Source organism: Eptatretus burgeri, chromosome 8, assembly GCF_056783735.1.
Source record: "Eptatretus burgeri isolate ZD-2024b chromosome 8, Ebu_testis_v1, whole genome shotgun sequence".
Taxonomy (NCBI): Eukaryota; Metazoa; Chordata; class Myxini; order Myxiniformes; family Myxinidae; genus Eptatretus; species Eptatretus burgeri.
In genome coordinates this window covers 53,439,599-53,456,077 of record NC_140968.1, presented here as the reverse complement: position 1 = coordinate 53,456,077, position 16,479 = coordinate 53,439,599, and the positions used below count along the sequence as shown (strand labels likewise).

At 42.6% G+C, this 16,479-nt stretch overlaps 1 protein-coding gene across 5 annotated transcripts in view; it reads right to left on the bottom strand.

The window, feature by feature from the left end:
• The window catches only part of LOC147021754 (NEDD4-like E3 ubiquitin-protein ligase WWP1), a 153,798-nt gene that overhangs the window by 58,176 nt on the left and 79,143 nt on the right, over positions 1 to 16,479 (bottom strand). For 4 of the 5 annotated variants that reach the window (XM_085892033.1, XM_085892034.1, XM_085892037.1 and 1 more), the window contains 5 exons: positions 5,135 to 5,259; positions 4,706 to 4,934; positions 4,436 to 4,599; positions 3,948 to 4,248; positions 160 to 255 (listed from right to left, as the gene is read on the bottom strand). In XM_085892033.1, the coding sequence (XP_085748159.1) occupies positions 160 to 255; positions 3,948 to 4,248; positions 4,436 to 4,599; positions 4,706 to 4,934; positions 5,135 to 5,259 (915 nt within the window). Of the gene's footprint in view, positions 1 to 159; positions 256 to 3,947; positions 4,249 to 4,435; positions 4,600 to 4,705; positions 4,935 to 5,134; positions 5,260 to 6,800; positions 7,015 to 16,479 lie in introns of those variants that run through there. The other variant, XM_085892038.1, reaches the window with a different exon arrangement.

The window sequence follows — 16,479 nt, the reverse complement described above, 5'->3', positions numbered from 1 at the left end:
ATCAAACTCAAATAAAGGGAGTGAGGAGGGACTTTTAAATAGACAGTGATATAAAGAATGAAGTATTTGAACATCATGGGTTTGCCACCAAACCCTTTCATTTTGAGAATACATTTCCTGGCTTTGCCAAAATGCTGTCAACGTGCAATACCCACTAACCCTGGTGGTAGTGGCTGTGGTCTCTCCCAGGTGGTTGTCCTGGTGTTATGGTCGACGTAATAGATGCGGTTATGCTGGTCCTGCCGCTGCTCCCACCTAAGCATCGACAAACGTTAATTACGGCTTCAAAGTTGATCAACCACACACATCACATTTGTGCAACTATTCACTTAATACTTTTTTCCAAGAACAGGACTTTCAGCAGTGCAGTGCATCTTTCCACCAAAAAGTGAGCAGAACACCAAATGACAAACAAGAAGGGATTGTTATATCATGTCAGTGCTGTTATTAAATGCAACTGTAAAATAAAAGTTTGTTTACTTTATATTGATTCATGTAAAAGTGGAAAACAATTGAAATTAATCGACTTAAAAAGGACCATCCACACTGTACATATCTTTGGGAACAAAGAAGGAATTCCTTGTAAAGGCGCTGTCACACCATGACGATTTAGCCAGCAATGGCAACGTATAAAAATATATGTAAAATGTTGGCGTACGCTGAATTTTGATGTTTTTTTTAAGTTTTGGTGAGATTCATAACGTGTTGGTCGTATGCATAACACATTAGTCACGGGCACAGAACGTTTCGTTGTCTTATAGATAACTTATACCAACGAATGCTTAGCCTGTTGACGGCGTTCACAACCTATGCCCAACGATAGTTTAACTTAGGCATAGCGCGCTGCACGTATCACCGACGAACTCGTGGCGTAGCCTGTTAAAAACCTGCCGCACGACGATTTAAATCATAACCGCCTGAGAATTGGAAGTGTCAACCACGCAGTCACACCTTGTCGATTTAGCCAGCATATGCCGACCTATGAAAAATGTGTCTAAAACGCTGGCACACGTCGAATACGGTATGGGTAAGTTGTGTATACATTAAGAGCACGCTGAAAAACGATGAAGTACGCTGTCATATTTCGTGGTACGTCTAGTACTTCGTGAAATTTCAAGCATGCTGAAAATTTTACAATGTACTCGCTGTATGGCTCACACGTTCCACTACGCTGGGAATAAGTTGTTGGCACGATATGCGATTGTTGACACACGTCGACACAAGTTCCGTGTAAGTTACTCAGAAGTCGAAACACGTCGAGGTAATGTTTAGCAAACCCGAAACGTATTTTCTCCGTCAAGGCACATTTTTTTTCTCCTTGGCTCCGTGAAGGCACGTGACAAAATATCTGAAGTTGTTGTTATATATATATATATATATATATATATATATATATATATATATATATATATATATATATATTTTAGTCTATCACGAATTTTAAAATATATTCGGACATTTGCTTTTAAGTTTCGACGTCGACGTGACAATATCTTCAAACAGAAAATATTCATAGAGGAGGAACTAAGAATAAGACATGAGCAAACTGAAGAGGCAATCAGACGTGATGTAACATCGGAAGTTATTGTTGTTGTTTTTTTTTTTTTAAACTCTGCCAATACGCCATTATACGGTAGCTGTAAATTAGAAACACGTTCAGTAAGTTCTGTGGTCGTCCGGAAGACGTCAATCAAATATGTCTACATACGTCAATATGCGTTGGAGGTACGTTACACATAGGTTCAAAGCACGTTACTCATAGGTTATAAATAAGTTTTGGGTACGCTAAGCATTACCTCGACGTGTTTCGACTAATGAGTAACTTACAAGTAACGTGCCTCGACGTGTGTCAACGATCGTGTAACGTGCCTACAACACGTTACTCATAGGTTATAAATAAGTTTCGGGTACGCTAATCATTACCTCAACGTGTTTCGACTGATGAGTAACTTACAAGCAACGTTTTTCGACGCGCGTCAACAATCGCATAACGTGCCTACAACTTATGGCCAGCGTAGCAGAACGTGTGAGTCATACGCCGGCATACGTCGTAAAATTTCAAGCATGCTAAAATTTGAGGACAACCACAAAGTACAACGATGAAAGCCAGCGTACTACGATGTATGGCAGTGTTTTTCAGCGTGCTCTTAACGTTATCAAAACTTACCCATAACGTATTCGACGTGTGCCAGCGTTTTAGACAAATTTTTCATAAGTCGGCATACGTTGGCTAAATCGTCAAGGTGTGACAGCGCCTTAAGGAAGGGAGCAAAAAAACACAAGCAATTTATTCATTAAATCGACAAATAGGACAGAATTCATCTTCCTAAGTATGATTTTTGATGTCTCCAGTCCAAGAAGAAAAACATTTGGACAAATATAATCTATTTCTTGGTATAAAGAGCCAAGGCTCATAGAAGAACACAGAACGGATCTTGATGCAATCAGAGCCATATCCCAAAACATATCGTGTGCTTTTGACACGGTCTGGCACCCTGCCCTCCTCACCAAACTCTCTTCCTATGGTATCCAAGGCCATCTCCACTCAAGGCTGGCACCCTGCCCTCCTCACCAAACTCTCTTCCTATTGTATCCAAGGCCATCTATATTCAAGGCTCATAGACTTCCTCTCCTGTCACAGCCAACGTGTGGCCCTAAATGGAGTTCTCTCATCCCCTCTTCTGGAGGACTGTCCAGGCTGGAGGTCCTCAAGGCAACGTTCTGGGCCCTGTTCTATTTCTGGTTTTCATCAATGATCTCCCCGACTCTCTGGAAAATCCTCTTTATCTCTTTGCTGACGACTCCACCCTCTGTCGTACCATGTCATCCCTCAGACCGGCAAGCAGCAGCTTCTTCACTTTCTGCATAAAATCACAAACTGGTCCAACACATGGAATATGTCTTTCAATCCTGACAAATCTCACACTCTCACTATGTCCCTCCGAAAGGACCGTTTAAAAAAACTCACCCCATCTACTTTCTCAACAATCCTCTTGAAGAAGTCTTTTCATTCAAGCTTCTGGGTCTCACTATCTGCCATGATCTTTCCTGGGAAAGCCACATTTCCAACCTGGCCTCCAAAGCCAGTCGTCAACTGGGAATCCTCCGTCGTGCAAAGTCCTTCCTCGGCCCTGACCACATAACCACACCCGGCCCTTTAATGAAACTTTCATTCACGAGCTCCTGACCACATACAAAGGATTCGTCCGCAGCGTGATGGAGTACTGCTCTCCTGTCTGGGCTGGTGCTCCTGCATCTAACCATTCTCAACTTCACGCTGTGTAAACCAAGGCATTTAGGATTATTGGAATCTCCCGCAGTGAGGCTGAGTCTTTGTGCTTCTCACTCTGCGGTCGGTGGTCTTTCTGTCTTCTACTATCTCCTCTCTGGTCTCTGCCCCCCCCTTGCTCTATCTGCGATACGTCCCGCCCATATTTCCGCAGGGCGCTCATGGTCCGCAATCAACCCCCTTCTTGTAAAACTACCAAAATCACAAATCATTGCTCACCTTCACGCTTTCATTCCTGTTGTCCATGCCTTTGGAATAAACTCCCACACTTTCTTCAATCCCACTATTCCCTCCAGGCCTTCAAAACAGCTGTTCACCACCACCTCATATCTTCCCCCATCCAAAACCTCGATCTTTTCTACCCCCGTTAATCCACCCCAAACCCACCTTCAAAATTCCCTGCTTTCCTTCCTGAAAGTTCCTGTAGTGTCCATCTTGTTTAGCCGTGTTTCCCGCCCTATCCTTCTCCCTTTCACAGACTCCTACTGTCTCTGTTCCCCATTGTTTTGTCCTTCACTCTCCTGCCCCTCTTGTCTCATGCCCCCCTTGCTGTGTGTTGTGTGTTAGCTCTCATACGAGCCTTGACAATGTATACAAAAAAAACCAAAAAAGGAGCCAAATGTGTAAGGGATGCGAGAAGAGAGTGTGAAAGACTCACCCAGCTGGCAGGGGTTCCTGCTCCATTTGGTTTGCTTCACTCCTTTCCATTCCAGTCAAACTTGCCATTTCATTTCCAGGGAAAGGGGGGGCTTCTCCATGTCTGCCCAGAACTTGGGCATTTGGTGGTGCCGGAGTCATTGGAGGAAGGAGGCTGGCAATGGCTTCAGTAGTTGTCTGTTCAGAGTTCGGCCCTCTCTCTATGATTACAGGAAGCTGTGATTGAGAAGTTGTTGCAGTTATGGAATCTGGTGGGTGAGTTGGGGCTGAAGGTTCTTGCTCCCGCGATACGTCACCATTGACTGATAAGAAAAAGAACATGCCAGGAAATGAAATAAAGTCACCAAGGTTATTCCCTTCTACTGCAGCAATTTAGAAAATGTCGTGGATTACAATGCGGAACCAATAGATTTTCATAAAAAAATTTTTTTCGTAAAATATGTATTTGTAGATGTTCCCACAAGTTGGAGATTTACTTATGTGACCTACTTGTTATGGAGCTGGTATTAGTTGTAGACGGAGCAGCAGGTTTCCAATGCTTTCCACCTGGGGTGCCCAAAGATGTGGTAGACCGATCTTCATCTGCTTCCAGACACGTGGAATCAGCAATGGCCACCGAAACCGTCTCCCCCAGAGCACCAGCCACAACCGAGCTGAGAGGTAGCCAGGATAAGAAAAAGTTTTTTTTGTCCTGTTATTGCAATGAGGTTTAAACTGCCACCACACAATCCCTTCTCCCCGTCTTTTCCCATCACTCACGATGACGAATCTGGATGCAGTATGGGTGGTGTGCCATTGCGCGACCAATCTGAATGGTTAGGGGTGTTGTTGTGGGGAGTGGACTCTCCAAGGTGAGCCACACCCCCATTTGGAAAGCTGTCCAGCCTGACTATCATTCCATCTAGGCAGATCTTCAGGAAACCAACCTCAGCCGGTGGTCGACCCTTCATTTCCAACTGAAGGGGAAGATTGAGAGAGATATTCTCCACTGCAATCATATAGTGGGGTGGGAACATTGCATCAAAGTTAGAATAAGCACTGCTTTGCACTATTACCCCAAAAGTAGTGAAAAATTGTATTGTTCAAAAATAGAAATCAAAACTTGTGGATCACAATAAGGAATGTACAATGCATGATGGCACATTGTTCCATTTAGTGTGAGGTTACCAAATGAAATTAAACACTTACATTTGCCGTTGTTTTGCTTCAGCTCCTGGTAAATCTCCACCACATGCTTCCCCATAAATGTGTCAGTCTTAAGAGGATGTCGGTGCCAGAGGCGCAGCTCAAGCTTGCTGTGTGGGGTCACCAGGCTGTGCAAAATATAAGCATGACAAAGCTCAATACATAAATAATGTGTTAGCTCATATGATGGACTGTTCATCATGTGCTGCAGTGATCAAAAGATGAAGACTAAAAACTCCTTGGTTATTCAACATTTCAGAAGATCACCAACAAAATGATGACTGTTCTTTTCTTTACAGCTTTGGAGGCAATGACTGCAAGTGCCACTCATTGCAATGTTTATAGAAAAGAATCCTGTCTAAAAATGAACAAGCTGTTCAATGTATTTTCAGACATAGCGAAGAAAGTTCTTCCATCAGCAGATGAAAAGAGTAGGACAATGTTAATATTCATCGAGATGAAGAGTGTAACTGGTGCAACAATGGTTCAGAGCCACATTTAGGACAAGGTGGCCACCTTACGGATATACAATTCTTTGACTTCAATGGTAATATAAAGAAAAGAGCACTGTATAAATGGCCTTGAGAATTATCAGCATGTATGCCAGAAAGTGTTTAAGAACTTCAAACTGCAATAAATTGCAATCCAGACTTGGTGGTGTAATGGTTATAACATCCACTCTCAGTCTGGCAGGTCTGCGGTTTGAATTCTGGCAGAGTCATATGAACGACTTTCTGATGTTCCTTTTGCTCTGTTGCATTGTGATCTCTTCTGTGTTCTTCAAGAGCCTTGACTGTATATCAAAAAAAAAAAAATGATTGCATTTGGCCAAATGTTTTTCTTCCTTGCTTGACACTCAGCATTTTAAGGATGGAGCATGGAAAAACCACACAGGTTTTTCATCCTTGGCATCCTGGGGAAGAGAAAATTAATCCTCGATTGCCCTGCTGAGGGCGAAGAGAAAAGCGTTGCAATAAGGATGACGTTGCTATTACCCAAAGTGCTTTGGGAAATAACATCACTTTGCTCAAGTCCAGCGGCTGTGTTTGTATGAAGGTCATGTCTGCTGTCATCTCATGTATGCATGATGTGTGTCACAGCTCTTCCACGACATTTAGAGCCTGTGTGTATATATTGTTATGGGTGATGGGAATCTAACTTGGGTCTCAAGCATTACTCCTGACTACGAGTGTTACAAGCGGTGACGAAATTGACCCTCGGTCCTATTCCCAGCCCGCCGGGCTTCGGCCCGCAAACTAGCCAAGCGGTTTATGGAAGCTTGCACAATTTTGCGGCGGAAGAGGGTGGAGGGCAGGGGAGGGCAGATATACACTTCGGTAACTGGCGATGCAACCCTGGTAGACTATTGGGCCAGTTTCCTACATGCAGGTTTATTCTGTCGTATAAATTCAGGGGCAACAATGGCTTTCTTATACAAGCTTTAATGAAACCTTCATTCACGAGCAGCATTGGCAAATAAAAACACAACACTACTGAAATGTCCCCTTAATGCATACAGAGGCCACAGAACTATCCCACGAAGGCCAACACATTGACACATTTAGAGACATCTATCAAAAGGAAGGGAGAGAAGCGTTTAAAAAAACAAATGAAAAAGCAGCAGAAATAAGGTCAATGAAAAAGAGAAATAAAGGATTCTTGTTCAGGCCTGGTTTGCTTGCAATTTATTGGTCTCTTCTTGACTGCAAGGCAGAGAGTCAGTGATTCCAACCATAAATGCTCCCTCAGCCCCAGGCATATCGGGGAGCATCAAGTCTCATCTCTCAATTGCCAGCTTGCCTCACGGGAAAGACAGGAAAAATGGAGGCACATCGTCTCTCCGAGCCAAAACCTGTCGACTCAACAGGAAAGAGATAAAATGGTGGTCCATCTTGCCTTCGAGCCAAAAACCTCTTGATTCTTCCCCCTTCCGTCACTTCCCTTGCAGCCAGCAAGAAAGAAAGCACACTCGATGTAGCCCATAATAACAATGTATTTTTTTTACTCAGGAGTTCGCCAAAGCAACCTTTAACATTGCAAAACAGTCAATGTTTTGCCTCTTACCAAAAATAAAGCGACATCACCTTTTGTTCTTAGCCATGAAGGCAGAGCCTCCAATAGCAGGAAAATTTGGCCCCTCTGAACATCACATCAAGCAGCTTTAGAGAAGGTGTGTAAAAATGGTGGTGTAACTCAAAGATAAAAGAAAACAAGAAAGGTGCTTGTCTTTACCACAACTGAACCAGCATTTAACACATGGGACACTTAAACAGCACTTAGCACCATCTCTCCCTTCTTTCCACAGCCTTAACGATACATACATATACGTTCAATGTATTTGAGCATAACCATAACTTCTGAGGTTAACCCGAAGACTCAATAGCGCAGTGGACTGCCGCAGTGGTAGCAATGAGGTCCCTGGGTTTGAATTTGTTCACACTAGCCCCACACAGGAATTTATTCCTGTTTATTATGTATATATATATATATATATATATATATATATATATATATATATATATATATATATATATATATATATATATATATATATATATATATATATATATATATATATATATATATATATATATATATATATATATATATATATATATATATATATACGGTAAACCCTCAAATATCGTGGGGTTTGACTAATCACAGGCAACCTATTGTGTTCCGATTTAGTAATCCCGAAATTTAATTTTGGCCAATCGCGGTTTTAGAGCTAAGATAAATCATTGTTTGCTTCTGCGTGTATGATTACCTCCCATTATGAGCCTTTTCTTGCTTCTAGTGCACCATTAATTGTAGCAATCAGATCAGCATACAGGAACAAAGGTAGGTTTAATAATAAATCGTCATTAAACAGGAAATGACATGTGGAGATCCTGTAATATTAGATTTACAAGACTTAGCAGAAACACAACAGTTAATAATGGCACCCAAACGTAAAAAATGGACAAAATTAATCATGCCAAAAGGCAGAGAAAGATTATGATGTTGTGCAAAAAAAATAAAACAAATTGAGTTGTTAGTTGGTAAGAAGTGAAAGTGTGGCATTTGTGGGTCGCTATTACAGGATCAATGAATCAACTGTGCGGTAAAGTAAAGGCGAGTCAAATATCCGTGCAAGGGTTCCTGGCAGCAAAGTGCAAAAGGCTCATTCCAGTCCCGCGATCTTCATATTGAAAGGGTGGAAAAAGCGCTTAGTTTTTGAATCAAGGCCCAAACAGAAAAAAATGCCTTTGAGTCGACCAGTGTGCAGGAGAAACTATTACAGATTTACCAAGGTTGCAGTTCAAACATAGCTCATGGAACTAATCGAGGCGAAGGGATTTATGCCAGAGTAGGTTTTAACACAGAAGAGACAGGAATATTTTGGAAGATAATGCTATCTCGTACCTTCCTCTCCAAACAGGGAAGATCTGCTCTGGATCAAGGTGGCTAAGGATCGTCTTACCCTTCTTTGATGTGGCAATGCAGCAGCATGCATTGCTGCTCCTCATGATTCAACAGCAATCGCAAGTTCTACATCGACATCTTTCTAAAGGCCCAGTCACACCTTGACGTTTTAGCCAGCAATGGCAACGTATCAAAATGTATGTCAAACGCTGGCTTACGCTGAACTTTTGATGTTTTTTTAAAAGATTCGGACATATTCATAACGAGTTGGTTATATGCATCACATATTAGTAACAGACACAGAACGTTTCGTTGTCTAATAGATAACTTATACCAACGAATGCTTAGCCTGTTGTCGGCATTCACAACCTATGCCCAACGATAGTCTAACTTATGCATAGCGCGCTGCACGTATCGCCGACGATCACGTGGCGTAGCCTATTAAAAGGTTGCCGCACAATGATTCAAATCATAACTGCCAGAGAAATGGAAGTGTAAACATCGCAGTCAAACCTTGGCGATCTTGCCAGCGTATGCCGGCCTCTGAAAAATGCGTCTAAAACGCTGGCGCACGTCGAATACGGTACGGGTAAGTTTGGTATACGTGAATAGAACGCTAAAGTATGCTATCATACGTCGTAGTAAGTGGAGTACGTCTTGAAATTTTAAACGTGTTAAAAATTTTACGACGTACTAGCCGTATGCCTCACACGTTCCGCATGCGATGGGAATAAGTTGTACGCATGATATGCGATCGTTGGCACACGTCGACAAAAGTTACTTGTAAGTGACTCATAAGTCGAAACACGTCAAGGTAATGGTTAGCGTCAGTGTTCCAGACTCCCTGGTTTTTTTCATTTATTTTTTTCTTTGGTATGACGGTGATGTTGACACTTCAATTTCTAATGCGATTATAATATAATATAATTAATAGGCTGCCGCTAAACGATTTACATCATAACCGCACTAGAAATCGAAGTGTCAACATCACCGTCATATCGAAGAAAAAAAAAACCGGGAGTCTGGAACACTGACGCTAACCATAACCTTGACGCGTTTCGACTTTTGAGTAACTTACAAGTAACGTGTGTGGACGTGTGTCAACGATCGCGTAACGTGCCAACATGTTACTCATAAGTTAGAAATAAGTTTCGGGTACGCTAAACATTACCTCGACGTGTTTCGACTTATGAGTAACTTACAAGTAACATGTGTGGACGTGTGTCAACGATCGCGTAACGTGCCTACAACATGTTACTCCGAGATTATAAATAAGTTTCGGGTACGCTAATCATTACCTCGACATGTTTTGACTTATGAGCAACTTACAAGTAACGTGTGTCGACATGTGTCAACGAGCGCATAACGTGCCTACAACTTATAGCCAGCGTAGCGGAACTTGTGAGTCATACGCTGGCATAAGTCGTAAAATTTCAAGCATGCTAATATTTGAAGACAACCGCAAAGTACAACGATGAAAGCCAGCGTACTACGACGTATGGCAGTGTTTTTCAGCGTACTCTCAATGTTTCCAAAACTTACCCATAACGTATTCGACGTGTGCCAGCGTTTTAGACAAATTTTTCAAAAATCGGCATAAGCTGGCTAAAACGTCAAGGTGTGACTGGGCCTTAACCTCTACCCTCCACCCCTATAGAAGCATCACCATCTCTGAGCTGTTTTGTGTTTTCTATTTACGGCAGAGTACCGGAAGAACAAGTACATAATATTGTTACGAATCTGGAAGCCATTTGCACACAAACAGACAGCAGTCCCTAAGCTTAGTTACTTCAATAAGTATGTGTTTATAGTTAGAATCCTTCCTTCTGTCTTATGGGAATTTCGTGTGTACGCTACGAGTTATTTTTTAGTTATGTTTTTATACATCTACTACAACAACAACGGCACCGTCCCTCACTCAACCCGGTCGCCATTGCCCACGTGGTTTTGGCTGAAGGCATGGGCGGAGCCTCCATCGCCTCAGATCGGGGCTCCGCCCCGAGGAAGGGCATAGTGTTTCCTCCAGCCAATGAGCGAAGGGTGAGTATCACACGCACGCCCCAGCCAATGGGAGGCCAGCGTGTCGAAAGCTACTACGGATCCTCTTCGGGGGGCGGGCCTCCGAGATGCCTCGACACACCCCCCTGAGACGCCTCATCCAGTCAGGAGGCCGACCACCTCAGGGGCGGCCCCGCTCGGCCAGATGGGATGTTCGCCCCTTGTCCAATCTGGAGGCGAGTCCCTTGGAGTGGTTCCCTCGACCCGCGGGGGAGTAGAGGGGAAGAAGAGTTTGTGGCGAGCTGTCGAAAGGAAGGAGAAAGAGAGGACGCCTTGTCTTGCCTGCTGGCGTTCTCATCTGGTCCGTTCCCGTGCTGGCTGGCGTCCGTTGCATCGTTCTTGGTCCCTGGTGCTTGGTGCTGCATTGTTGGCGGCGGGTTCGAGTCCCGCCACCGGACAAGCTCGACCAGACCGCACGAGGCAGACAGGTGCAAGAATAGGTCCCTGCCCTCAGCTCGCCTTTCCCTCCCGAACTGAAGGGCTAAAATAAAGGCCGCGGCCACCATTTCTTTGTGCGTGCATGCGTGTGTGTGTGTGTGTGTGTGTGTGTGTGTGTGTGTGTGTGTGTGTGTGTGTGTGTGTGTGTGTGTGTGTGTGTGTGTGTGTGTGTGTCGCCAGTCTTTTAAGTAGGACTGTTAAGTGCTTTTCGCTAACTGTACATTGCTGCATTTCTTTTATTCGGATAACTCTGCTCTTTGTGTGCTCCCCTCCCCGATTATTGTTTATAAATAAACCCCCGTGTTAAATGTTCCAGCTCGTTTTCCGTGTTTTCTTTCATTGACCGAGCATGGTTCGGGCATGAGAAATAGTAAGGCCGTTGGTGCCGTAAGTTGTCATTTGGTTACGCCGGATCCGAGTCGGTACCTGCGACTCGATTCGGACAGAGTCGGCCGAGGGTGTGATTTCCACGGTAATTTAATGACGTGGGTACTTAGGTATATTTAAATTTGGCTATTGACCCTACCCCCACGCCATCAGAGAATTGGTGATCACGGTCTTTTATGTGGCCCGTCGACTTCGGAATTATCCGGGGTGACGACCTTTTAATTCCGGATGTTCGGTGGGCGACGGCTCTACTGCTCCACCTAGTGGTCGTTTATCACCACCGAACCCCGGCCCACAACAATATGTTTACCCTCACCCACCTCACTGTTTTTGAAGAAATTTAAAAAGCAAGTCATATGTTTTTGTTTACTACCTCTGCCACCAAAAGTGGAAGGTGGTTACGTTTTCACCCCTGTCTGTTTGTCTGACTGTTACTTGCAAAATCATAGAATTTTCAAGTATATTGATCGATCAATTTTGTTATTCTGTCTGTCTGTGTTTGTTTGTCAATCGCCTACAGGTCACAATTTTAAACCAATGCTCATGAAACTTCATTACATGGTGGAGTTTGTCATAACCAAGAGGCCTATTGTTTTTGCAGTCAAAAGGTCAACATAGGCCAAAGGTAAACAACTTAGGTGAGATGTCCAAAATCCTCAATTTTCATCCCATTGACTGAATTTGAAGAGGATTTGCATATCAGGTCACTGAATTCAACCAGCCAAATATTTTTGAGGTCAACACAGACAAAAAGGTCAACATAGACCCAAGGTCAACAACTAAGGTGTTATTTCTAAAACCCTCAATTTTTATCCCATTGATTTTAAATTTGAAGAGAATTTGCATATCAGGTCATTGAATTCAACCACCAATTCTTTTTGAGGTCAACATGGGCTAAAAGGTCAACATCAGCTCGATTTCTAAAATTGACAATTTTTATCCGATTGACTTGAAATTTGAAGAGGAGTTACATATTTGGTAAATTAATTCAACCACCAATTATTGTTGAGATCAAATATGTTTAATGGATTTTGCAAGTATCGTGCTCTACATGACGTCTTTACTTGTTCGTTCGTTTGTCTGTGTGCGCAGGCGATCTCAAAAAGTTGTGGACAGATCCAGATGAAATTTGGTAGGCAGGATGGGTATGTGACAAGGACAAACTGATTAGATTTTGGTGAGGATATGGATATAAGACTTTCTTCAGTGATTATTCACCATTGAGAAATGACACATTCACAAAAAATGATATATAGCACGATATCTCAAGAATTGCGGACAGATTCGGACGAAAATTGGTGGACACGGTTGTGTGACGAGGAAGAATTGGTTCAATTTTGGTGAAGATCCGGATCTGGATACATCTACTAGAATTTTTTAAGTGATTCTTTACCATTGATCGGGCCAAAAACGATATAGTGCTGTATAGCATGATATTTCAAAAATGGATTGCCCAAATATGTTCTCGTGGATTAGGCATTACGTGGCAGAGGTATGCGCTCAACTGAGTGCCCTTCGAGTTTAAGTGACTTCACCATTGAGAGATAGGGCAAAACCGATATATAGCACGACATCTCAAAAAGTTGTGGACGGATTTGGATGAAACTTGGTGGACAGGTTGGGTGTGTTGCAAGGACGAATCGATTCGATTTTGGTGAAGATCCAAATACGGATCTGGATATGATCAATATTTAATTTTTAAAGTGATTCTTCACCATTAAGAGATCAGGTCAAAAATGAGATGGTACTGCATAACATGATATTTAAAAATTGTATTGGGCCCGATATGTTCGCGTGGATCAGGCATTACGTGGCGGAGGTATACGCTCTCCCGAGTGCCCTTGTAGTTTCAATTTTAATGTGTTTATTTCTGGCTGCCATCGATTTTCGTCTATATTTCCTCGAAGCACAGGAACCACACCCCACCCCCCCTTTTTTTCCTTTTGGCCCTTGGTTTTAACTATCACAGCATTTTCCAGGAACCTAATCCTCATGACATTTGAGGGTTTACTGTATATGTACAGTATATACAGAGCCTTCAGAAAGTATTCACACCCCTTGATTTTTTTTTCACATTTTATTGTGTTACAGCCTGAATTTAAAATGTATTAAATTTTATTTTTTTGTTAACGAGCTCAAAAAAAAAACATACCATAATGACCAAGTGAAAAGATATTTTTTGAAATTTTTACAAGTTTATTGAAAATGAAATACAGAAATATCTAATTTACATCAGTACTCAGCCCAAAGTCAACTAATAGTGTAAGCGCCTTTGGCAGCAATTACAGCTACGAGGCTTCTTGGGTATGTCTGTATCGGCTTTGCACGCCTGGATTTGGGGATTATTTTTCCTATTCTTCCTTGTAGATTTGCTGAAGCTCTGTCAAGTTGGATGAGGTGCATCAACTAACAGCAATCTTCAAGTCTTTCCACAGATTCTCAATGGGATTCAAGTCAGGGCTTTGGCTGGGCCACTCAAGGAATTTCACATTCTTGTCCTGAAGCCATTCCAGTGTTGCTTTGTTTCTATGCTTGGGGTCATTGTCCTGTTGGAACGTAAATGTTTACCGCGGTCAAAGGTATTTTGCACTCTGAAGCAGGTTATCAAGGATTTGCCATATTTGGCTCCATTCATTGTTCCCTCCATCCTTACAAGTCCCTGCCACTGAAAAGGATGCCCATAGCATGATGATGCCACAACCATGCTTCACAGTGGGGATGGTGTTAGATGGGTGATGAGCTGTGCTCGGTTTCTGCCAGACGTAGTGCTTTGCATTCAGGCTAAAGAGTATAATTTTCAGTTCATCAGACCACAGAATCTTTTGCCTCATGCTCTCAGTCTTTCAAATAACTTTTTTTCAAACTCCAGGTGTGCTGTCCTGCTTTTTTCTCAGGAGTGGCTTCTGTCCGGTCACTATCCAATAAAACCTAGATTTATGAAGAGCTGCAGAGACTGTTGTCTTTCTGGCAGTTTCTCCCATCTCAACCACAAGGAACTCTGTAGTTCTGTCAGTGGTCATTGGGTTCTCCGTCACCTCCTGACCAAGGAATGTCCTTCTTGCCCAATTGCTCAGTTTGGTCGGACAGCCAGCTCTAGGAAGGCTAGGTAGTTCCATATTCTTTCCATTTCCTAATGATGAAGCTCACTGTGCTCTTGGGAACTTTCAACACTGTAGAAATTGTTTTATACCCTTCCTCAGATCCATGCCTCCTCACAATTCTATCCCGGCATTCTACGGACAGTTCCTTGGACTTTATTTTTGGATACCTTGGCTCATATAAAAAGCTAAAAACTTCATGGTAGAGTTTTCCTCTGATAAGCACTGTCCACTGTGGGACCTTATTTAGAAAGGTGTGCTTCTTTCTAAATCATGTCCAATCAATTGAATTGGCGACAGGTGGACTCTAAGTTGTAGACACATCTTCAGGATGATCAAAGGAATTTGGATGCACCCGAGCTCAATTTGGACTGTCATAGCAAAGGGGTTGAATACTTATTGACTCAAGAGATTTCTGCTTTTCATTTTTAATTAATTTGTAAAAATCTATTAAAAAAAAAATTCCGCTGACATAATGGGGTAATACGTGTAGATCAGTGACAAAAATATCTCAATTTCATCCATTTTAAATCCAGGCTACACAACAAAATGTGAAAAAAGTGAAGGGGTATGAATACTTTCTGATGGCACTGCACATACATTTGTACATGTATGTATGTATGTATGTGTGGAGTATGCACATGTAGGAAGATTTGCATCGCAGGATTCATATTGGTAAAAGATAGCACACTGAGCAGTAAAATAATAAATTCTTTATTTAAGCCTGATGTTTCGAGAACAAGATGGCCCAGGCAAAAGTGCTACAGTTAAAATTATAGTACATGAGAGTTGTACTCTCATATACTATAATTGGTAACACAATATACAATCACAGGGATCCCTGCATTCAAAATATTCTGCCGCTTTTGTTGACACTGTAATTGATTGTGTAGTTGTTTACATGTGGGATACATGTCGATGTGTCGGTTGATGGAGTTTTCACAGGAGTAGCAGGCCTCGATACTCTCACGGTTCACCCTTAATGATGCTGTGCCAAGGATAGTGGTCTGATTGCATGAGGTGTTTTGATTGTGTGTGTGTGTGTGTGTGTGTGTGTGTGTGTGTGTGTGTGTGTGTGTGTGTGTGTGTGTGTGTGTGCGTGTGCGTGTGCGTGTGTGCGCGCGCGCGTTCGTGTCAACCAAGGACAGCCTGTCTTTTGTCACCTCACAGCACATTGGTGTTCAGTTAGCCATGTGGTTAAGCATTTGGATGTTTGGCCAACATACTTGGCTTGACAATCTTCACATGGTATGCTATTGATGACGTTCTTCCTGTCAAATTTGTTCATGTGGTCTTTTGGCTTTGACAGCTGTGCTCACAAGGATAATTGCAATTTGTAGGTAATGTTACCATTGTACTGATGTCATATGCAGCTTGGGGTTTCAGAAGCATGTTTTATGTATGGAAGTGCCACTGTGTGAGTGTTGGTTTGGCTGGACTGTGGCTGCTATGGATAGGTTTCCAGCAACAAGAATTGATGAATGCATTTGGGTGGTGGTTTTCTCGCAGTGGTCGAGTGATGTGCAGTATCTCCATCTGGCTATGTTCATGGTCCCCATAGTGTTTTTGCACGGACAACTAAGCTAACCAACACTCAGTCATTCCACGCTTCCATGGGTTATCAAAGATTCACAAATTGATGTCCCACCACAACCCATCATGGCCTTCTGAAGAGAACCCACTTAAAATCTGGCTAAGTGGCTTTTCTGCCGACTCGAACACTTAACCCACTATAAAATAAAATGCAACTTCATCAAAATGTTTGCAATTATATGAAAGGGAAACAGGATATCTCGAATAGTCGCATGATCACCTCTGGCGGTATCTTTTCCATGGATTTAAAAGTTTTTGGCAGTGATTGTGACCTCTCAATCACACAAAGAATCCTGACCCAAATATCAACTGTTATCCCAGTGCTTCACAGGCAGGGTGATTCATCAATGTGTGTGCCGTTAAACT